Genomic DNA, 24186 nt, shown 5'->3' with positions numbered 1-24186 from the left:
ACGATCGAAATGCTCGAGAAGGTAATCGCCTAAGGCGACAATCACGCGACCGTAGGAGCCGTGATTTTGAGGGAAGAAGGGTTGGAAACCATGGAGCCAACGTTGGCCATGGTCATCACTTTCCAACTCCACTGGTCCTAGGAACCATGCAAATTGCGGCAATGCGCCTCAATCAAGGGAGAATCCTCTTTATGGTGTCTATTTCTGATATGGAACGTCTTATCAATGGACCCGAATTTGCAATGTACCTAAGAAGGTAGCCGCGTCATGGTGATCAAGACATCGAGTTCAAAAAGACTTTAAATCTGGCGATGAAGACAAAATGCCGCAGATTTTTATTTCGAATAGTCTTTTATTTTCCAAGAAATATGTAATGGCAATATGCCTTAGTCAATAAATGACAATTTGCATTAACTCTTTCTCATGTGGCGCATCCAATGAAGTATGATGTCAAGGAAAGTAATTGAGATGTGGTACTTAAGTGAGCCTCGCTCCACCAACATCTCTCTCTACTTCCCTGGTCATATTTGATTGGAGTTACCAAACGGATTGAATGATTACTATTTGTCTAAGTTTGATTTTTATTATGGATTAGACTTTGGAAACTTTGATGTAATCATTGGCTATTAATAAAGTGTCCATTCTTTTACTTAATGTCTTGGACATACCTTATTTAATTCGAACTTTATTACATAAGAGCCAATGGTTTTCATGTGGAAACACATTATGAGAATGGACAGAGTTCATTTGCATTACCTCTAATGACTACGGACATAAACGAATATTAGAGAAACTTATGTGTCGCTCTAGTGGGTTGTATACAACCACTATTCGAGTTATTGATACCAACCATGTCATGAGAGACGACTTATGGGATTCTGACACATATAGGCTTTGGCATGACCGTTTGGGACACCCAAGTCGTGACATGATGATCCGTGTATTACAAGACTTCACACGGACATCCATTTTTAGAACGAAGAAAAGTAAGAACCAAGAATTGGTTCGAGGAGCTGCACATGCGCCTCATGGCGCCATGATTGTGCAAGACCGGCCACACATGGCCGGCGCCGCCTACCCCCTGCGGCAAATACATGGCATTGACGCCATAAACTCCTCTCTCTACTTCTCAAGTCCATTTTGACATTGTGGCTTAACCAAAACCTTCATTGGTTGATTATAAGGCCCATGTTTCGTTCTGTAAAGCTTGTTATTTAGGATTGAGACCATCCTATGCAAAGGAGATTGAGGAAATAATTCCATTCTTACAAAGAATCTAAGGGAATTCTATGGATTTGATCAACCAACTTGTGGACCGTATAGATGTTTTATGGTGTTGGTTGATACGCAAACACGCTGGTCACGTGTTGTGTCATTATCCACTCGTAATGCTGCTTATACTACACTCCTAGCACATAACATATGGCTACGGGCTCACTACCCAGATCATCCCATTCAGTCAATTTGACTTGATAATGCTAGAGAGTTTACATCGACAATTTTCGATGACTATTGCATATCATGGGGTATTGATATCAAGTATCGTATTCCCATGTACACACCCAATTGGTCTCGCGGAAAAGCCACCATTAAATGACTACGATGGTAGCCCGGACATTGGTAATGCGCACCAATATTTCCGCTTGGGTTATGCAATATCGCATGCAGCTATGCTAATTCGTCTACGACTCATAGCAGCCACTCAACTTTTATTTGTGTTACAGCTAGTGACTGGGTTCGAGTCTAATATCTCGCATTTATGCATATTTGAGTGTGCGGTTCATGTGCCAATTGCGCCGCCACAGCGCATCAACATGAGTCATTGCAACGAATGCATATATATATTTGTTGGACATGAGTCTCCAACTATAAGTCCGCTATGTAGAACCCTTGACAGGCGATCTCTATTTCGCTGGATTTGCGAATTGTCACTTTGATGAGACAGTCTTCCCGTCGTTAGGGGGAGATTAGAACGTCAATGTTCAATAGGAACGACAGGAATTGTCGTGGTCTGTCCCCACTATGTCTTATCTTGATCCCCTAAAAGTGACGAGATCACATATACCTGCTGCAAACATGCCTGCAAGGATTGATGTCTCCACAAGAGGACATGGTGCCACCCAGAGAAGATGGGTACTGCACCACTACCATGGATGGTGGTATGGTGACGCCACAAAGGTGGCATAATGGCGTCATAGACCATGGGTTCCGCTAGAGAGAGTAGGAAACCCATAGGTTCGATGGATTCTCGCCCTAAGAAGAGAGCGAGTTTGGCACAACTTGATCCATTGATCATTGATACTCAAAATCCGTCTCATGAGAATATTTTGGATTGTGGTTATGTCCAAGAGACATCGTTGGGGGGCGCCTCAATGTTAGAACCAATTCCTGAGAATATAGAGATCTCTACGAACTACACTAGTGTACATGAGGACGTGGAATTATTGAGACCAATGACATCGAACCTTACTCCGTTGAAGAATGCCAACGTAGAGAAAATTGGCCTAAATGGAAAGATGTGATCCAGGTTGAATTGGATTCACTAACGAAGAGGAAGGATTTCGGGTCTGAGATGCCAACACCTCCTAACATAAAACCTGTTGACATTAATAGGTCTTCGTTAGATAGCGTGACGAGAAAAAGAGATGGTAATCTCACCTTATGGCGCAAGGTTTCTCACAAAGCCCTGGAATCGACTACGAGAAGACATATTCTCTCGTAATGGATGTCATTGCACTCCACTACCTTGTCAGTTTGGTAGTTTCCAAATAACTGAACATGCAGCTTACAAATGTGGTCACTACATATCTTTATGGGGATCTAGATACGGAATATAATGAAGGTTCTTGTGAACTTCATTTACCCAAGTCAAGTGGCTCTAGACCACAGAGCACGTTTGCAACGAGGTTGAAACGCTCACTAAAGTGACTACTTGATTGGGAAGGGATATGATGAACTATGCCCACGCGTTTCCATGACAAGTTCCGGATTTGCAATTGTCGCGGTTTATGTTGATAAACATAATTGGAACTCTTGTGAGTTAAGGAAAACCGCTAAACACCTGAAATCCGAGTTTGAGAGGAAGGACCTTGGGAGAACACGGTTTTGTATACCGTGTCAATAGATGCTTAGGCATTTTGATAAAGTCAAAGATGCACTCCCATGGTCGTCCATAGTCTTGGCCCTAAAAGGGATCCGTTTCGTCCCAGGGATGATGACGAAGACGTGTTAATAACAGAAGTGCTTACTTATGTACAATAGGCGCATTATTGTACTTAGCACAATACAAGACCGGACACCTCAATTGTTATGAACTTGTTGGCTAGATATAGCTCCGCACCAACGCAACGCCATTAGATTGGTATAAAGACAATCTTTCGATATTAAGAGGTACGATTGATATGGGCTTGTTCTATCCCTACAGAGAAAAGAGATAACGGAAGTGTGGGATCGGACCCCACAAGGCAAAATGCCACCTTCCGTGCTCCTCCTCCCCTCCATCAAAATGACAACAGGCACTTCTAAATATTGAAGTGAACCAAATCCGATCTGAGGATAATGTAGCGGACTTATTTACTAAGTCGTTACCAAAATCCACCTTCGAGAAACATGTGAAAAGCATCGGATTAAGAAAGTTATCTGAACTCCCATGATTGTAGCAATCAAGGGGAGATATTGACATCAGGGGGAGGCATGATGTCTATATGTTCGATCTCGAAGAGTGAAGGACGTGTTGTGCTCTTTTTGTCCTTCGACCAGGGTTATTTTTGTCCCACTGGGTTTTTGTTACCTGGCAAGGTTTTTAACGAGGCAACAATCAAAGCGTCATCGCCAAGTTTGAGCGACACAAGGGGGACTGTTGAAGGATGTCGACATAATGTGTGCCTCTACAAACTAGGGTTTAGAGTTGTAATAGGAATGTGTTCTAGGTATTCAATTGTAATCGGATTCTATTACCTTTTTGGTACCTTGTAACTCCCTATTTAAAGGGCTCCTATTATCAATAATAAACACAATTGCATTCTCCTACAACAAAAAATAAAATAAATGATCAAATACTCTAATTTTAGAGAAATTAGTTCCCCCTTCCTCCGCTAAACTTATGGATTTCTTCATTACTCATAAGATAATTGATTTTATTGCAAAGGAGTTGTTATATAGCTTATTAATTGATTAGATCAATATCTATGTTGATATCGGAAGGTGTCCCACATTCAAGTTGCTTCTTATGATCTATGTTCATCAACTTGCTAATGTTGCTTACGGCTCATCATCTTACCAAGCGAGAGATGCCTCAATTCGAGATGACAATGGTCAACTATAGTCTTGGCTCTTTTTATGTGGGTGTACTTACTCTTTCCTCAATTTAGATTTTTGTCCCAATGGGTTTTCTCTAAACAAGATTTTAATGAGGTCACCTTTACAATATATGTTTGAGAAGAAGTGAACTTCTTTCTATTGGTTTACACATATCATACATATATATACGAACACACATGTATGTGCTGCCCATTAATTTTGAATAAATGATACAACCAATGCACATATAATATCATTGGTGCAATCTGTACGTGAACGAAGTTATAGAATTACAAAACAACTATAGGAATATATCTCCACAGACACTACAGAGTGATATTACCGTGACATATATTCACTCTCGCTATTACCTGATCGATATTTATAAAAAATGGCTCTTGTTTCCAAAATATGGCTTCCTGGTCTCTGATAATCTCATAATCTTTACAACATACAACTTTTAGAACCTGTATATTATAGAAATTTATAGTTCTGACAATCTCATAATCTTTACAACATACAACTTTTAGAACCTTGATAGTTTAGAACCTGATATATTCTAGAAATTTATAGTTCTGCAGGTTAACAATTGCCTCATTAATCTTCTTTCTCCAGCCAAGCAGATCTTGTGAATTTTATATTCGTTGTTTTCTTAAACGTTCAGCTTCCATTACCAAAACCATGGATTATATCAGGAACAATCCAAAAGGGTGGTGGGTTTATCCTCCAGCAATCAAATGTCAAATAACATGGCATTGGCTTCATAATATTTTCTTTCTCGTTGTACACTCCAAGATCATGCAGCCAATTCTCTTCTTACCAGATAAGCATTTATTAGGGTTCATTTCCCACCTATCATCTGTGAAGTAAATTGAGTTCTCTTCACACTCTGGAAAGTTCCGGGAAGATAACGACATTGAATGATTTCCACCCAGAAACAGAGCCCGATTGTGCAAACTTTCCATCTTCTCCCACTCGAACCCTTTGCTAGTGTAGATATAAAAGTGAGAGGTTCTATGGGGACGAATAACATCGGGGTATAGGTCCTTATGATAAAAAAAAAATTAGACACTATAAATCGCCTCACCAACAAAAGTGCACCCAAGGACTCCACCAAATAATTCTGAATATCAAATTTGAAATCATCGTCATTGTTGAATTGGCTGTGTCGAAAAGGTTGCAGATGAAGTGTTTTTATGGGAAAACATTTTCTCAAGTCCCAGACCTCAACTGAGCAATCGGTTGCCAATGCAAAAAAATGACCACTAGTACTGTGGAACATACCGTCATGATAGACAGTACGCTTCTGACCGAAGCCAGTCCATGCGTCGTCTCCATGCCTATGGAAAGCAAGTTGCGTTATCCACATATTAGAGTAGAGTATTATTGTAACAACGAAGTCCTTACTGGAAGACGAGGATGACGACGATGGTGGCTTGGAGGAGGTGACAGCTTTGGCGATATAATCCTTGCTTATGACTGGATGCAGTGTCCATATTGATGGGAGTTCAATCCTATCCCCAGAAAACGGATTTAAAAGACAAGCAGTTCCTTTCTCCTCCGTAAGGACCAGCCACCCATGTGATGAACCGACACACCAGGCATCAGGAATATCTCCAAACGCGTTATTGATAGTGTAGTACTTGAACTCTGCGAGGTTGAAGAAGCGGCGAGTATGGACATGATTTTCTTCACCACCAGGAATCATAAGCCATGGGGTTTGAGGCATGTCGAGTGTGAAATATGGGGCAGAGATATAAGATTTTGCAGCTTGATTCCAACAAGAACAGACAGCTTCAAAGCGAAGGATGTCCACAGAAGTAAGCTTTTTCATGATCAACTCTAGTAGTTCTGTAGGGAGCTCAGACCACCTTGACCTTGGTCTTCTCTTTTTAGTAATCATCGTGTCGTTATTGACATTTGAAAACATGGTTGAATCAAATTCAATCCAGATACAGTACGTTGATTTATATATTAATGGAGCAATGCAGGTTAGGTTGGGAAAACCAAATCTTTAGGTGATTCCCAAAACTAGTACAAAGCTTAATTTCCTTGGATTCTAAGTGGTTTAAGAATCCTAGTTCGACCGAACTAGTAGTCCACGTCACGTCTCCATAGAAAGATCAAAATAGAATCATACATTAATTCAATCACAAACTTTTCAGATGCGTTTGATCACAATTCGAAGACTAAAACTCATTCATTCAGCTATCTGATAAGCCAGAAAATTGCAATTAATACCAAGTTTTGAGCAAAACCCGATAGATCATGTAGTCTCAAAAAATTTTCCTCATCAGAAAATAGAGGTCGAAATATATCCTACTTATCGAGACTAGTGGTTTGATTGGTGCAAGGCATCCGATACGAGCTCCGTATTTAACGAGACTCCAGGCCCTGAGTCCTGGTTCCAAGATCTTTACTCTTTCTAGTGTGCTGAACTAATATGTGAAATTACTAACACGATTTCTATTTTTTATATGGAGTTCCGTGGGGTATCATGTGTGGTTGATCAATGAACCACAACTAAAGACCATTAAGTAAAAATTAAGATCCCAGGAATATAAATATGATGATCTTAGCACAACATATGAAAAATCAAGTCCCTACCTTTCATTCATAGATAACCAAGGCCTCTCCGGAGAGATATCCCTCTGCTCCACAACAATATAGTAAACCATTGTTTTACTCATTCGTATATATAGACACATTTTCTAAACAACTCGTTAGCTCTCTATTCCTAAACTTCCTCAATGTGCAAAGACTTCAGTCCACCCTATCCAACTCGAATGACATTTTACAGTGCTGTTCAGTCCTCGCTTGAGGTTTTAGGTTCTTGCAAGATATCAAGCTCCAGTTGCATTGCTCAACTGGAGGGTCAGTTTTATGTTCATAGCTGCTAACTCAGCTGCTAAATATCTAAAGACATAAGGCATTGCAACCGTCTCCATCCCTTTACTCGACTTACATGCATGGCAAGTCACCTTCTTGGGAGCTCTCATAGGGGGCAAGCCCCGCATTTCACGAACCCGTATTTGTGGCTGGACTGATGAGGTTGTTAGGATGGATCCACAAAGGGAACATACGTCAGCAATGTGATAATCAGAACATGTATGAAGTCTATCATGCAACAAATATGCTGCCCCATGTGCAAGCAAGGAGTCTCTCTCCATTTCACCAAAACGTATACCGCCACCTCGTTTCCGTCCTTTGATAGGCTGGCGTGTGACTTGATCTACCATTCCTGTAGAGCGAACCTGCATGTGGAACAGAGTGCATTAGCAAGGAAACCGATAATCAAAAACAGAGAAAACATTCTTGCTCAGTTACTCGGTGAAAGGAGTTATTCTGAGAATCTTAAACCTGAAATTTGTCTGAAACCATATGCCGTAATCGTTGATAGTAAACAGGACCAATAAAGATTTCACACGTGAGTTCTGTTCCATAGACGCCACTGTACAATACCTCTGCACCATGGTAATTAAACCCTTTAACCTTTAACATTTCACCAAGTTCATCAACAAGGGTTTTGGATTTCTCTCCATTAGTTTCTTCATTAACTTTCTCCTCTGAATTAGCAAATGGTGTCGCATCAACATATTTTCCATGTAAGCTACCACCCTGTGGCAAAAAAAAAAAAAAAAAATCAGCATAATTTCATCTACTTTAAACAGAATAACTAAACTACAATCTCAGAATGAACTGCATCTGAAAGTTAACTCCATTTTCTAACAAAAGCAATGAAGCATATACAGTGAAAGAGCATATAGAGAATGTATAACAAAAGGAACCAAAGAGATAGTATCCATGAAGGGGTCACATCAAAATTTTGGTCTGTAATGTTTCAATTTTCGATTGTGTCAAGATGTGATTAATTTTGCAGTTGCAATTAAGCACTCGGGATCTTTTGGTAAAAGTATTTTCCGAAAAGCACTTGTCATATCAAGGCGATTCCAGTCATATTTGAAAAGAGCCTGTGGCATGCTCTTCAATAAAAAATCTAGGCTCTTATTGGTTGTTTTGAGCTGGCTCAGGTTTTTAAGTTGAATAAAATTAGTGACCTCATTTAAGGTGTTTGGCAATTAGAGTACCCTAATAGCTCGTATTATGAAGCAAACAGATCAGGTGCAGAGCAGTCCTATATGTGATATATTTATAGGAAGCAATAAAGAAAAGTTTATGTCTATCTATCATCAAATTGCACTTGTATTCTCAGCAAGAGATACCATTTAATAGTAGGAATATGGAACAATAAGGAACACAAGATAAGGATATCAGAGAGTAATTGCAAACCACTCTAAACAAACCTATAGTACAAGACCACACAAAGTGACAAAACAAACATATACACATGCAATAAAACATTTAGTAAATGCTATAACAGCTGCCAATGCATGAGTTGCATCATGCTAGTTTTAAATTAGAAGAGAAATAGACCACTTGCGGAAGATTTAAGCCTTCCTTTTCAACAACCTCAATTTTACAGCTAACAACTACACCTATGTCTTCTTATATTTTTCCAGATTATCTTTTCATCTGGATTGTTATAGCCTCTACATGTGTGCATACTTTCCATAAGACACCAGCATATTTTTAAAAAGGATTTCTGTAAGTCCAGAGTACCTTTGCAGCAACCGACTCCAAAAGCATGGCTATTGTCATTCTTGAAGGAAATGCATGTGGATTGATAATAAGATCTGGGCGCATTCCCGTAACTCCAGAAAATGGCATATCAATGTCAGGCCACAACTGGGAGCAAACTCCTTTTTGTCCATGTCGGCTGCTAAATTTATCACCAATTATCGGGTTTCTAGGGTGCCGAAACCTTATGTTCACCTGCTCCAAAAAAGAAAAGGTAGAGGTAAATATAAAATAAAAGATAATACAGGAAATGTAAGCCTGCAACATAGAATCCATGCTTTTCTTTTCAACATTGATTGACCTAAGGGTCTCAAGATAGCGCCAATATAACCCACTAGAAGTTTAAAGCACTTTGACGCTACTTTTAGTATAATAAACATATGGGAAAAATTAAGGAATAAAAATATGTGGTAAAAGCAAGAAGTTGACAAAAGCTAGGCCTTTAATGCTTTGAGAACGAATTTAAGTTTTTTTTTTTTTTTTTTTCTGGTCATAATGAACCTTCTATATAAAAGATAATAGAGTCTGAAATACTTGTTTTAAATTGATTGTAATCAATTACAAGTTATCCCCAGATTTTATTTTACCAAAGATCTGCAAAGATTATCTCAAGTATATATACATATTTACAATCATGTTTTAGGGCAACAAAGTATATTAAGAGGACAAGAAATCATCAATCAAGCCTAAGAGCACACGAGAGTAACAAGGAAAAACAATACATCAACATACTGCAGCTTTCCATGATAGGGTATAATGTCTCAATTCACGAGTCAAACACCCATAGCGCAGACCAAAACTAAACCGATCCTAAAGCTTTCCAAACCTATCCCTGGAAAGTCTTAGAAAATCATCCTGGTTCGTTCTATACAAATAACACAATAACCGACCAACATTCTGCATTCCTATGAGTTTAGCCGTCTTTTCAGACCCATTTGAACTGCATTCTCAACACTCATAACACCCTTTTGGAACAACCCAGCTTACATCAGCTCCCTTGACCCACTTTAACAAACATATCAATCCCTCCATCATTCTTAGGGTTGTTTGATACATTTACAAATTGTTTATCTAAAACAAGTTGGAGTCTTTCTAGATGTTAGATGTTTTCAGACATTTTCAACCAAAAAGAAAAACAATGGATGCATGCAGAATCTTCACCAGTTTGTTAATCCGCAAATATTTGACTCTTCTATGTCGTACAAGATTTAAAACCACATTATATTTTTCAATTTTTGTATACAGACACTGAGCTTTCTGGTCATACTGATCTCCATCACCACGGATTCGGCATTAAAAAGACGGATTTTCAGCAATAAAAAAATAAAATAAAAAAACTACGAGAATTTAAATTCTATGGGCCAAAAATTTGATCAACAAAAAGTTCAATCCCATTCTCAAGTGGTAGGTAAAGCATGGGTTTTTGTGTACAGAACACCAAATATAAAGCTACAATTTTACAACCTTGATATATCATGCACATCAATTAGCTACATCTGGCAAAATTCAATATACTCGGAATTAGTGACTATCTATAACAATAGCAACACAAAGAAGATTCTTTAATTGAATTCCGGCTCTATATTGGTTTAATCTTGGTTCTAGCTTGAGATTTTATCAAATACTAACTTACAAATCTCAATCTCCAGCAAAAAATGTTCTGCACTTACCTTCTGAAGATGCTTCTTCCCATCAATAGCAACATAGTCAACAATAGCAGGCTCCGACCCCTTTCGTTTGGTCGTTCTTATGGCACCTTTTATCTCATCATAAGTGCTATAATAGGGTTCATCTGGCTTTATTGTCTGAAATTTAACAAAGATTAAGGTCAATGCATAATTACTCTATGGCCAGCTTCAAAGCAAAATCGCAGTTATCTGGTTTTAACATAACAAGATAATATCCAAAAAAGATAAAAACCAGAACATAAAATCTAACCTGACCCACATAAGGAAGACCATCTGAATCGATCAAAGAATGATGCGACTTATCAGTGGTACTTCTCCTGAACGATCTCTGGGATTTACTACCCTTTGTATCAGACAAGTCAATGGATTCCGTCTGCCAAAACCCATGATTGGATCAGTAAGAGTACAAGTTCAACCACAAGAAAACCATATCACCAGTTCATACATCTACTGATATGAGAGAGAGGGAGAGAGTGAGACAGAGACAGAGTTTGGATGCTCAAGTTCAGACTCCATCGTGGTATTTCTATAAAAATAATTTACCTTTAGGAGAATTTTAGGCCCAAAAAAGTTATTCATGTAGTTTAGGTGATCATAAGACATACCCCAAATCCTCTATATGAAACAATAATGCCCAAATTATAAAAATAAAAAATCATGTACAACTTTGTGACAAACCTGATATACTAGTCCATGAAACATTCCACGATCTACAGATGACTTGCTCAGAATCATAGCATCCTCCATATCATACCTACATGTCATAAAAGACTGGATTGATAAACGCTACAAAGGATTAACTAACATACCTTATGGTCAAAGTTCTCACCCGGTATACGACAATACAGCAACGATTGCATTTGTGCCCGTTGGATATTCATCTACACAGTAATTCGTATACGTTTTTGTGCGGACGATGGGAGATTGAGGAGTCTAACAATGCCATTTCCAACATAACAAAGAAATAGGGTGAGGTTTAAAGAGCCATAAAGAACTCATGATGAGTAGTAATGATAATGAAGTAGTGCACAAACAAATAAGAGAATTTTTTGCTCAAAACAAACAGTATTACGGTACATGCATTCCTTGCACAAAGGTGCAAAGATAAGAAGAACAATCTTGCAGTAACATTCAACAAGTAGAGTGAAAAATGCTGAAGATAGACAACTGGCTTAACATGGTGGCTCGATAAGAAAAACTTTAAAAAGAATATAACAGGTTGTGTTATGGGACATTGTATACCAATTAAAAGCTACACCAGAGAAATAAAAACAAAGCCAAAATGCCAAAATCTCTCAATGGGATCTTAAATTCCAAGTAAAGTGCTAATCACTTTTTCATAAGTAAAACATCTTCTACATAAAATATGTATAACTTTTAATTGTTTCCTCTCCCTCCCTTTTGTATAACAGTAGTGCCAACCCACACCCATTGTCTTTCTGGTACTTTATGATGAAATATATATGGAGCAGTGAATGTATGACAAGATTTCCTTCTTTATATTTAAATATAAAGTAGACTAATAGCAAGCGATTCAAGAGAACCAACCTTCAGATGATACAACTTCTGATCTGCACGATTGCAAAGTGCTTGTAATGAGAAACCCATCGTTTGTTTTGCCATCTATAATTCAAAATAAAAGGAATGTAACAAATTTCACAGTAACCAAATTCCAACAAAGAGCAAAAGCATTATATAGATCAATACCAACGAGACTGAAGGCAAAACAAATAAGAACCTGACACTGGTACATATTTCGTGGGCTCTGATTATGTTCTGACCAGGGAGTAAGATTAGCAACAACACTGAGCATCCCAGTTGGATGAATTTCTTCATGAGTTGCAGGGAAAGCATCTTTCCTTCCACCATCTCGACCATCAGGACATCTTATTTCCATGAACACCTAATGTAGCACATAGAGATGAGGTAGTCAATCATTCTATTGGTTCCCTAGATGCAAGGACCTTGTGATCAAAGCAGACAAGTAGTAGCAAGTAATTCTTATCGAGGTAGGAAACGTAACCTGAAATACAGTACTAACCTGTTCAAAGGGCCCAATGAGTTCAATATTTTGACCTTCAACAGCAGGAATCGAAATATTCTTAACTGGCCGAACAAATCTAGAAGGAGAAGTGTTAAGGTAGAGACCAGGATATGCCCCACCCATGCTGAGAGGAACGTATCCCACTTCCAAGTCATCTGGAATCTGAGGCACATATCATTTCACAAACATCAGTTCAAATGTAACAAACATCAAGGTTTAAAAGGAGTTAAAAAATGAATGGATAAAAAACAGACCACTGAAGCAGCTGAAACTTTCAGCTTCCTTAAATGAGCCACAACTCTCTCAACTTGTTTGGAAGATATATAACCAACAAGACGACCATCTAAAAGAACAGAAAGATCCGCAGGAGGACCGGCATGAACCAACATTGGCAGTGAAGGTGTCATTCCAACTTCGATCAGAACATTAAGAATAGACATTCGAATCTTAGAGAAATCTCTAATATTCCCTTGTGCATCAAAGTACGATGTAATTCCTGATATAAGTAAGATGGAATGAGTTATTGGCGGTCACATATACATACATATACATACATATATATATATATAATTAGTGTGAAATATAGTATACATCAGTAAACAGTACTAAAATACATCCATATTAATTAGCAGCTTACTGGAATGCACATATCAGTGTTTAAATTCAAGCCATGACATCTTGCACAATTTCTCTAGAAATGGCTCCATTCGAGCAATAATATATCGTGACAGTTGAGAAACTTTGCTTGATTGGAAGTTATGCCCAGAACATAACAATGTTTAAAAACAACTTTAATTTTAAGAAAAGAATCTTCAAAAAGAGAAAAATTAAAAACCAATCACTCAAAGAATGGAGAAATAACTGAACGGTTGAGAAAGGTTGGAAATCATCTCCAATTTGCTGATGATACCAGCTTTTTCTTGAACTTAGAGAGCAGTGGTGGAAAATGTTACTGGAATCTTCAGGGGAGTTCTCATGCATTGAGCTGTGGTCTGTTGGTTATTTGCAGAACCAACATTGTGGAGGCATAAGTTCCAACTTCACTGGTAAAATAAAAAATAAAAAGAGTGATAATACGGAAACCTTTTCTTTCTATATTTTGGGGAAAGTTGGGTAAGAATTCCAAGGACTTCTGCTCTGCTTAGTGAATAGCAAATGGCATATAATTGCGGAAAGTAAAGAAGTGTTATAGCATGACATGATGCTATCACTTCTGTCATTGGAAAGAAGCTTTGAAGATTATAAGAGGTTGATGTGAAGAAAACCTTTAGACAAAGTCAGATTGGGGTACTTCTTTGGTCTTGGGTATATTAAAGTTTAAGAATCTGCTTATCCTGAAAGAAGCTGTGTGTTAATTTCTACGTCTCTTACTCTCAACTCTTTTCACAAACTCAACTTACTCCCCATGTCACAAAATGGAGAATTAAAACTAAGATGGAAAAGAGTACAGACAATAGTAGAGCAGCAGCCCACAAAACTCTCGTCCAACAAAAACAGGATTCAACAATAACACAGATAACCAAAATGTAATAACAGTAACACAAAGACATGACACAGTACATTGCAGCAGAGAATTATCAACTAGTACAATTGGTTTTGGATTAACCCAACTTTTAAATGGCATCAGATTAAACAATTCATCCACGTGCCAGCCAAATGTGGCTAAACATGCTCTATGTCACCCGTTCTAATTGATCCACGTGTTTGGCTCAGTCCAGCCCACTATATGGACACATCTTTAGAGTTTTCTCTTGTTGAGAAAAATAAGATTTTTTAGAACAATAGCACTATGTAGAAATGCTTGATAACAAATCCATGACCAAGAGCAAGAAGCAATAAAAGCCGAGAGTTCTCGCAAATAGACTAAAGGCCAAAAGCTCTAAATCAAATACTCAAACCTCAAGAAGCAAGTTTCACTTCACAAAAGCTAGCAAATCCAGTATAATAGATTAGAGAGTACTCTTTTAAATCAACAGAAACTGAGGCCCATATAGCTCACCAAAAACGCAAAAGACTACTTTTTTTTTTTTTTTTTTTTTGAAACGGACGCAAAAGACTACTTTAAGCCTACCATAACACTATATAATATCATGGGCTCTGCACACATTGCCAATTTGGGTTGGATGCTTTAACTTTATTTTGGCATTTAAATTAAAGCAGGCAATTCAAAATTTCTTATACATGTTAGGGCCAATATGATCGCACACTATATCACCCAAAGTTTGATGCACCCATTTGACTTATTCTGGTGTTCGGCCAGAAGTTAAGGGGCATGTTGAAAATATGAAACCTAATGGTTGCTTTGCACTCGGGAACTGATTCAAGATGAATTCTCTAACTTTGAGTATTTCTAAAACACTTCACAAATATTATACAAGGAGAAGCTAAGCATTTATTACAACCCCAAAGTAGATCCGTAAATTACCCCTATCAAGTTTTATGCTGTGAACTTACTCATTGATTCTCTTTAAACCAGCTCATTGGTCTTCTTTAGTCTGGCCATGAGGCTTTAGCTATAGTTGGTTTATTAACTTCAAAATCTACACCATCATTAAAGAAGATCTCATTCTCTCATACCAGGCATCGAACCACAAAATAAACAATTTGATTTAAAAAAAAAAAAAAATGAAGAAAAAGGAGTAGAAGGAGGTGTGCCAACTACAAAATACTCTTTCATTTCAGTAGAAAAAGGCAAATATTTGCTTGGTCAGAAATTAATTTATTTACTTGGGTATGTTACTTACGTTTTTCTGGTCCTTTTATATGTATACATAAATGATATGAACAAATGAAAAACATATTACGCATTTAAGGTAATTAATTCTTTACAAATGTAAATATCTTACTACAAGTGCGAGTCATATGGTTCAACAAGCCACATGGCTCTCCATCAGGTGTATGCACAGGGCAAAGGAAACCCCAGGATCTGCAAGTAAAAGAAAAAATGAATAATAATCAACAAGTAAATTTTGAAGAGCCTAAAAAGCAATACTTACTCGGGAAGCAATTTTCGCACACTTGTGGTGCGAAGCCCAGCAAATGAAGCCCCTCGATGAACAGCACGAAAATGCGATAAAAATCGTAAAAAATTAAGCCTTTCTGCCTGAACTGTAAAGCCCGCCCTCTAAGAAATTAATTTTGGAAAAAAAGAAAGTTAGAAGACATAAAATGAACAACTTCTTGGTGAACACAGAGTAGAATGCTTACAATATATCAATAAAATAAGATTCACAGTAGGAAAGTTTTGATATTTAATAATGATTAATCAAATTCTGACATAGAATTGAAGTACTTTTGTTAATTTTTTGCAACAGGTATATAGTCAAATAAGTTGGACACTAAGACTTCTAATCAAGGTTCCATCACCTTTTTTTGAAAAAACGGGTAGAGGATCCCGTTAGGTTCCATCACCTTTTATATACACTAAAAATTGAATTCCCCTTAATAAGAATTTGTATCTTACAACATAGAGAAAATAGCAGATAAATGAAATAAAGTCAAAGTTAGAATTCACTTTCATTTCGTAGATGTCTGTCATTTTACTCCCTAAACTATTGGGGTCACCTACACAGATTCTTTTGTGGTCAGTGTGAGATATGAACTACATAAAATAGCCACTATGGGACCTATTCGACTTTTTATGACTCCAATTAAAGTCTGCCAAAAGTGCATGACACAGCAACCAAGATAAGTATAGAAATATGTACATACATCGAGAGATGATTAACATTACCCTAATAATTCAGAGAGTCAAATGACACAACGCATTTTTTAACTAATATAGTAGTTACTGATTACACAACAATTGAGTAGCTAATCATATTCAGAAAGCGGTACAAGACTAGCATAAACTGATACACTTGGTAACCACTAAAAAAGTATTATAGTACTCGACCTTTTACAATCTTCATATCACTTAGAAGTAGAACTCTTTTTTGTGTCACACAAGTACTTAGCTGAGAACCAGAACCAGAACCAAACACCACTCAAATATCTATAATTGATAAGAGAAAAGAAGAACGATGCATTTAGTAAGATACTATGATACTCGAACTAAGCTAAGCCAGAAGTCAATACCTGCTGCAAATCTAGACCTGTTTGAGTATTAATTCTTCCAGTTTTCAACATATTCTCAATCGCCATACTGATTTGCCTTGTAGGATTTTTTTCCAGAACCTTTTTTAAGCTATCGACTGCATTATCAGAAAGGAATCGTCCATTCATGAGTGACAAAATAATATGCACCTATTATAGAAAAGAGAAAGAGGGGAAACTTCAAATACATGGTTAAAAGAGAAAGAGGGGAAACTTGCAAAAACCATACCGCTGCCAAAATTGATATTGTTGCTTTCCTTTTTCATCTCATCTTGAAGAAGTTTTTTGGTCCTTTGCAACCAATCCTCTAGTTTTTCCTAGGAGCGAGGATAAAAATATAAGTGAAGCCAATAATGAATTTAAACAACACAAACACTATAATACACTGGTTTTTATACATTAGTAGTACTAGAGCTAAAACATTAAATGACCAATGTCACTAGATGTGTGCCCTTGAACATTTTTTGGATCATGGAGGGGTAGAAAATCTACCCACTAGAGAAGTTTTAAAACAAAACAGACCATAACAATTTAAACCAGTGCGTAGTTATTGCAGCATATGTTCATATAAACGTACACCACTAGTACTTCATGTAGTTATATAGTCCATTTAAGGGTAATTCTCAGTTATGTTGCATGGCATAGACCACAAGAATCAAAATCTGATTTCAGCAACTATTTGAAAAGGATTGCACGGCCAAAGCAGGAATTACGACAGAAAAAAATGGCGGGCATTGGAACATGAATAAAGGATACAAAATGCATAAATCTCGCCCTCACAAAGAAAATAACAAAAATGAAATAAAATGAAAAACTTAAAAGTTCACTGAAGGAAAACTTATTGTTGAAGCAAATTACTGGACTCTGCTATCAACTGGGTGAACCACTGTTCGGTCATTCTCAAGCACTATAGATTTTGCTCTTAGCGAAAAGTATATATTGGCTGGGACCTCAATGTTCAACCATGTAATTTTTTTATTAGAATTAATCACTTAATTGCTAAACAGCATATAAAAACATGTTTGATTAAAAGAGTTATTATTTGAATCCAACTTCTCTAATTCATATTTTATCTTTCTAATCCTACTTTCTGTTTTCAATTTTTAAACTTCTGACTTCATACGAATTTGAGTCAACTTTTATTCGATTATTAACGAAGTGGCAGGAACAAATGTAGGGACAAAAAGCAAAGAACGTATATAAAAGGCACTTAAATCTTTTGTATGGTCCAATTGATTTTACTTCCCATTATTAATTTCTTATTATTAATACAACCATTACAGTTTCTATCAAAAAAAAAAAAATCATGGCATTTGAAAAAAACTTGATGAAAGCCACAGTTGTTTTTTTTTTTTTTCTCAGGAGAAAACTAAACTCAATGTCAGAAAATACAAATAATGAAGATGCTACCCCTCTAAATGCACATATTTCCAGCACCATACAATACTTTAGAATTTACTGCTCTACACACATTGGCACAAGCACAAGTCACAACACTACGGCAGTCTAGAGTCGTGCACCAGAAATCTAAATTTTACTTCCCCCAAGTATACAAACAATATCCCTTTAAAAAAAAATTTAAAGAAAAAAAAACCAGCTGTTTAATCTACCTTGAGATATATGGTTATCAGATGGCCAGGGAGTAAGACTTCTTGATTTTGCAAGGAATCTGGGTTGTCGAGAACCGAAGTCTGATCCATAAGCGAAAAAAGTTTCTGCAACATGAATCTAAGAGACTAGAAATGTGAGTACTGACAGATCTAAAATAATAAATAGATTTATAGTGAGGAAGAGTGAAAACTGAAAGCACGATCTAAATACAGAAAATTAGAAAACTGGAACTCTTTCTTGAGAGGGATCTTTACCACTTTAATAAAAAGTGAAAACACACAGATGCCCACTTATATATACTACCCTCCTAAGGATTTATTTCAAAAATTAATCTTATTTGGTAAGATGATCTTTCTTTTAACAGTGATATTTTCCATAAAGATTGGCCATATGCTTATCATCATCATTATCAGAAATGACAGTAACAATCACTAGGTGAACGGAACTAAATAAGTATTTGTTCATTATAAGAATGCAACATGATTTCTTATTTCATTGTCTTTTGTAAGGATGAATATTGAGTGAGAGCATAACATATGGACAATGCAGATCATTGGATTGTTATGGTTTGTGACCACCTGTGATCCCTTTTGTTTCTTTATCAAAGGTATTACTCTTAACAAATATTTGTTGTATAGGAGATTTTGTAGTTTTTCTTACAGGCATATACATATATATATAGAGAGAGACAGAGAGAGTAGCTAACATGAGCAGATTGAATTTGTCTTCATTCTTATCTAGGTGAACAAATATGTAGTCCTTGAGAACGGCATCTCCAACCTACCAAAACAGAAACAATTAGCAGGACTGAACTGTATGGAACCCAAACAAACCAAAAGTAGCTTGTCTGTTTCAAATTCCTTTATAGGAACATAGGGAGAGTAAAAGGTTGCAGATCATGACTTACAACTGAATAAGGTTCATTCTCCAGTCCACCCATTAGAGGTTGAAAGTGCTCGCCTGATAAATATAAAGGGATTACTACATACATCTAACATTATAAATCCCATCATTGGAAGACCATGAGAAGAGAATAGTATGTTACCAATGTGTTCTAGACATTGAAGATGAGTGCGAAGACCCAAGTCTGCCACTTCATTTATAATAATCTGCGCCCTCTCACCCACAAGCTGAGTGGCAACAGCACCTTTCTCTTTCTCAAATTTCTCGTTACAACAGCATGTCAAACTCGCAAAAATTTCACGATCAGGAGTGTCAATAAAAGCCTATTAACAAAAACTCGAAGTTAAAATTTTGTTTAAGGAAAACATGATCAGGCATATGCAGTATACAACTAGTTCAGACTGCACAAATAGAACAGAATAAAAAATTATGGATATAACAGAATAGCTTAAGGGAAAGATATATTTCTATTTGGATATGCATATGAGAGGGAAAGCCAACCAGAAATTTTAAACATAGACCTTTGACCATGACTAAGAGACTCCAGTCTAGTGCATAGTAACATACAAGTAGATATAGCAAATTTAAATTGCACAACGAAAATTAGAACAAAGACATGTGATTAAGCAGGGGTTCAGCAAAAGTACAATATATATATATATATATATATATATATATATATGAATATATATATATATGAATATATATATTAAACTAGCCTGAAAAGCACCTTTAAAATAAGACCCACAGGAAGCAAGAACTCCTTCCCCTGTATCCTGCAAAATCATGTTATATATACATATATTACTAGTTAAGTCTCAAAAATGCAAACTGAAATTCAGTTGTAGAGTTAAAGCTAAAACTGCTTACCAAACACCAAGTCTTGCACTTCCGTTTTGCAGGTAATACAATTTGACTGTTACTGAAGACTGATCATCTCTTACACATCTAACATGACAATAAAAGGAGAATCAAAACCAAATAAACAACATTACACCTTTCCAAAAAGAAGCTGAAACTCCAATTCATTATAACCAAGGCAAATGATCAAATTTTTATCCAAATCCTAACCAAATTTGACTAAAAGACTGGGAGATGGTAAGGCAATTCTAGTCTATTCTGTTCATTAGACCAGCAACTAAAACAATCTGCAAAGGGATGTTCTAACTCAACTGAATTATCAACCATATCAAATTTATCAACTTTTTTCTATATGTCAGTATATATTACTGTAAATATATATATATAACCAAAACATATCCATTGACGAGGGAAAAGTTGGATGGGATATCTAAATTACTAAGACTTTACTTTGTACCATTACAAACCGTCAGATAATACTCTTTTTTAATAGAAATCCAATGGCTACTTGGATTGCATTGGACTGGATTGGCTTGCTTATTTAGCATATTGATTTGATAAAAATAGTCAACTTGAATTCAATCTGCATGCAAGCCTACTTATAATTTATGCCAAGAGGTCTGATCAATATAGCATCTTAAATACGATGCCTCACACTGTTTACCACCAACACCAGGACAGGGATGAATATAACAGCATTAAAACAAAAAAAAATTCACATGTGCATAACTTAGAGATCAAACCTTATCACAACTGCTTTATCTGTATATCCTTCCTTTCGATCACGAAATGAATTGCGCACCGTACTCATTGGCTGAAATACAAATAGAAATATCAAACTGATCAAGTCATTTTACTTCCCTTGTAACTTTAAAAATTAGGTAACCGACTAGCTCAGTTAGTTAGCACATTAAGATGAAAGTTTAGGGGGCGGAAGAAGGCCTAAGTTTTATGGGGATGCTTGTTGGTTGCTGTTATTTGGGTCATTTGGCTGGACAAAAATCAGAAAATCTTTTAGGACAAGGTTGGAGCAGAACAAAAGTATTTACAAGAAAATGGGGATTAGCTCTCCCACACTTCCTGACTAGGGCACCCTTCAAGGAGAGAAATACCACTTTGGCCACTTGGTCTATCGCAAGAGTTGTTACATTGCATAACGTCGAAAGGCTCACTTACATAGTTCCGCTTCGGCAATATAACAGGTCGAATAACTCTCTCGAGCCCATTCAAAATGAAGTAGCTATAATCACAAGAAAAAAAGCATAAAAATTAGCAGAAAATAAACCCAAAAGAAAGGATAGAGCAGCTAGTGAAGACGAAAGAGAAACAAATTACTTACCCACCCATTTCTGATGACTCTTCTTTGCAAGAAACTAGCTGCTGAGGATCATGACCTCTTAAGTTGCAACACTTTGACTGCATTGCACAAGCAACATATCAATTGCCACCAATCAAGAAGAAAAATTAAAGCTGAAGACTCCGAAACAACATATCAATTGAAATATACTTATGAATAGTGTTGAGACTTGGGACCAAGATATGAGACTAGGGATTGGAGATGCCGAAAATTTATTTGAAATATACTTAAAAGAAACATCAAATGACAGATGTTGAGGAGAAATGTGAAACACAGCATATGCAATCAGCAGGACATTGTGAAAGTGATTCAATGCGAAAACCCACCGCCAGTTCAAGGAATACGAAAACTTGCACAATTAAATCAATTGAAAAAAATTACACTGATAAATATACGAAAAGAACAGTTACCATGAGCATGATGGGAAACTGGCCAAAATTTAACTGCTCTCTGACAGGAGCCTTATCATCACGCTGAAAGTAAATGTCTGCCAACAATTTACCCGTGTAGGAAATTCGGGTCTGTCGACACTGCATTGATACACAAACACACCAGTCAACACAAAACACCCATACAATACTATCCCAAAAGAGAAAGAAAGCAAAGTCGTCACTTACTTCAAAAGGATAGAGAGGCTCGCTACTCCGATCCTTCTGAGGTCGGCCTAGAATAGGATCGTCAGCGAACCAGAGTAATATACTAAGTCAAGGAATTACAGAATCATAGTGATAGTAATGGAATGAGAGATTTGAACAAAGAGAATAGAATCATGAAAGAAAGGATATTCCTTAGGGTTTCTCCGGTGTGAGGATTGTGGACTTGGACGGGCTTGATGTCACGGAGCGTGACGCCGAGACCGGCGGTGATGAGGTAGTCGAAGGACTCTATGTGGTGCCGGAACAGCTCACGCAAGTGGGTTAAGTCTCCCGCGGAGGTTCTCCTCTTCTGCTGCATCGTGGCCTTGGTTCTCTTCTCCGTTCTGATTCTCAAAAACGGCGCGGGGGAGGAGGGAAGAGAGGTTAAGCTTTTTTTTTTTTTTTTTTTTTTGGGGAAACAGGGGTTTATGGTTTAGGACTTTAGGGTTTAGGGGGTTTAGAAAAAATGGAAGGAGAAAGAAAAATGAAAATAGAAAGAGAGGATGGGACACGTGTGAGGGAGCTACTGGTTTAGTTTATTTTTTTTTTTTTGATCTGGACTGGTTTAGTTTAATTAAACTCTTCTTGTCAAAAAAAAAAAAAATAGTTTAATTAAACTCTGAAAAATTGAGCTGCTGCTGAAGCTTTGTTGCCATTTTTAAATTTAATTTGTCTTTTTGGTTTTTATTAATTAAAATTAATTTTTTTTTTTTTTTTTTGGTTACAAACGGGGCCTAGAAGGCCCAAACACAAAAAACAAACAGACTAAGAACTGGAGTAAGCACTTCTTCTTGCTCTAGACACAGAGGCTATGTCATCCAGGTAAAATTAAAATTAATTTATTAGTTTAGTTTGTTCTTGAGTTGTGACATTCGACATGTTTATCGGGAAATAAACTTGGTTGCTGATTTGCTGTCTAAAGATGGTGTTGGTGCTGATCTTGGAGTGCATTTCATGGAGCAACCTCCTCCGCAAGTTATCAATGCATTGCTTGATTTGTGTGCAAGTCCTAGATCTAGAACTGTAATTTGTGATCCTTAGTTGTTTGTTTTTCGGGCCTTTTGGCCCCCATCTATCCAAAAAAAAATATATATAGTGTCTTTTGTTTTTAATTTACTTTACTTTTTTTTTTTGTTGCTATCAAATCTTGATTAATGAAACCACAGAATATATGGAGAGACATGGTGCCTAAACCTCGGATTACAATATGCATCAAGAGAACGTCATAAGTGTAGACACCAAAAATTTAATGAAAATAAAATTCATTAAATAATTCGGTCACCACTTGAAATTATGACCGAACAAATTTAGTCAGCATGTGGGTCCCGCAAATTGTCCACATGGCTTGTGAGTCAGCAAAATCACGCAGACTCAGAGAATGACAGTTGGCGATACATGAAAGGCTCGACGGCAATAAATGAATTTGCTCCGGCTAAATCAATTGATATTAAAGCGGATCAATCAAATTAATTGATTCCGAATAAAATCAAGCATTAAATCTCGTCTGCTGATTAGATATCAATTTATTTAAATTGATAATCAAGATTAAAATCAGCCATCAAACTAATTGGCTAATTCCTTAATAGTCATGATTAAATCAGTTAATTAAAGCTGATTGATTTGATTATGCTATTAATGAAATACAATTAAAATCAGCCATCAAATTAATTGGCTAATTCCTTAATAGTCATGATTAAATCAGTTAATTAAAGCTGATTGATTTGATTATGCTATTAATGAAATACAATTAAAATCAGCCATCAAATTGATTGGATAATTTCTTAATAATCGTGATTAAATCAGTTAATTAGGGCTGATTGATTTGATTACGTAATTAAGGAAAATACAATTAATTACGTGTCATCAAGGCATTCCAAATTGAGAGAGGCGCTGACACTATAAATAGCCCCTCTCAAATCAAGAGAAGGACTTCAGCGGAAGGAGAGAAAAATCACTCCCAAAGTTCATAAGTCCTCAAGCACGTGAAGAGCCTTCAAGCTGCCAAATAGCCAGTTCATCACCAACCTCAAGCCAAAGCACTCGTCACGTGTCAAC

The 24186-nt window shown here is 36.7% G+C and overlaps 2 protein-coding genes across 2 annotated transcripts; both read right to left on the bottom strand.

Annotated features, from left to right (window-relative positions):
- Nucleotides 1-5511: 5511 nt before the first annotated feature.
- Nucleotides 5512-6202, bottom strand: LOC133716417 (putative F-box protein At4g22660). Its single transcript, XM_062143129.1, has 2 exons — nucleotides 5707-6202; nucleotides 5512-5639 (listed from the first exon to the last, which is right to left on the bottom strand). The coding sequence occupies exons 1-2, from the start codon at nucleotides 6200-6202 to the stop codon at nucleotides 5512-5514; spliced, it is 624 nt and encodes a 207-aa protein (XP_061999113.1).
- A 685-nt stretch (nucleotides 6203-6887) lies between these two features.
- Nucleotides 6888-22554, bottom strand: LOC133715063 (DNA-directed RNA polymerase I subunit 2). The gene is made up of 27 exons (XM_062141379.1): nucleotides 22282-22554; nucleotides 22114-22187; nucleotides 21907-22026; nucleotides 21479-21555; nucleotides 21316-21379; nucleotides 20883-20953; nucleotides 20149-20226; nucleotides 20009-20054; nucleotides 19421-19601; nucleotides 19283-19335; nucleotides 19082-19155; nucleotides 18375-18492; nucleotides 16994-17081; nucleotides 16747-16862; nucleotides 15666-15793; nucleotides 15516-15595; nucleotides 12924-13165; nucleotides 12667-12831; nucleotides 12364-12528; nucleotides 12174-12248; nucleotides 11455-11558; nucleotides 11304-11379; nucleotides 10876-10998; nucleotides 10608-10742; nucleotides 8920-9132; nucleotides 7660-7917; nucleotides 6888-7553 (listed from the first exon to the last, which is right to left on the bottom strand). The coding sequence occupies exons 1-27, from the start codon at nucleotides 22448-22450 to the stop codon at nucleotides 7143-7145; spliced, it is 3504 nt and encodes a 1167-aa protein (XP_061997363.1). The 5' UTR covers nucleotides 22451-22554; the 3' UTR covers nucleotides 6888-7142.
- Nucleotides 22555-24186: the final 1632 nt, after the last annotated feature.

The sequence above is a fragment of the Rosa rugosa genome, chromosome 6, assembly GCF_958449725.1.
Source record: "Rosa rugosa chromosome 6, drRosRugo1.1, whole genome shotgun sequence".
In the NCBI taxonomy this organism is placed as follows: domain Eukaryota; kingdom Viridiplantae; phylum Streptophyta; class Magnoliopsida; order Rosales; family Rosaceae; genus Rosa; species Rosa rugosa.
Note: the sequence above shows the minus strand (reverse complement) of the source record. Positions and strands in the feature narration are given on the sequence as shown.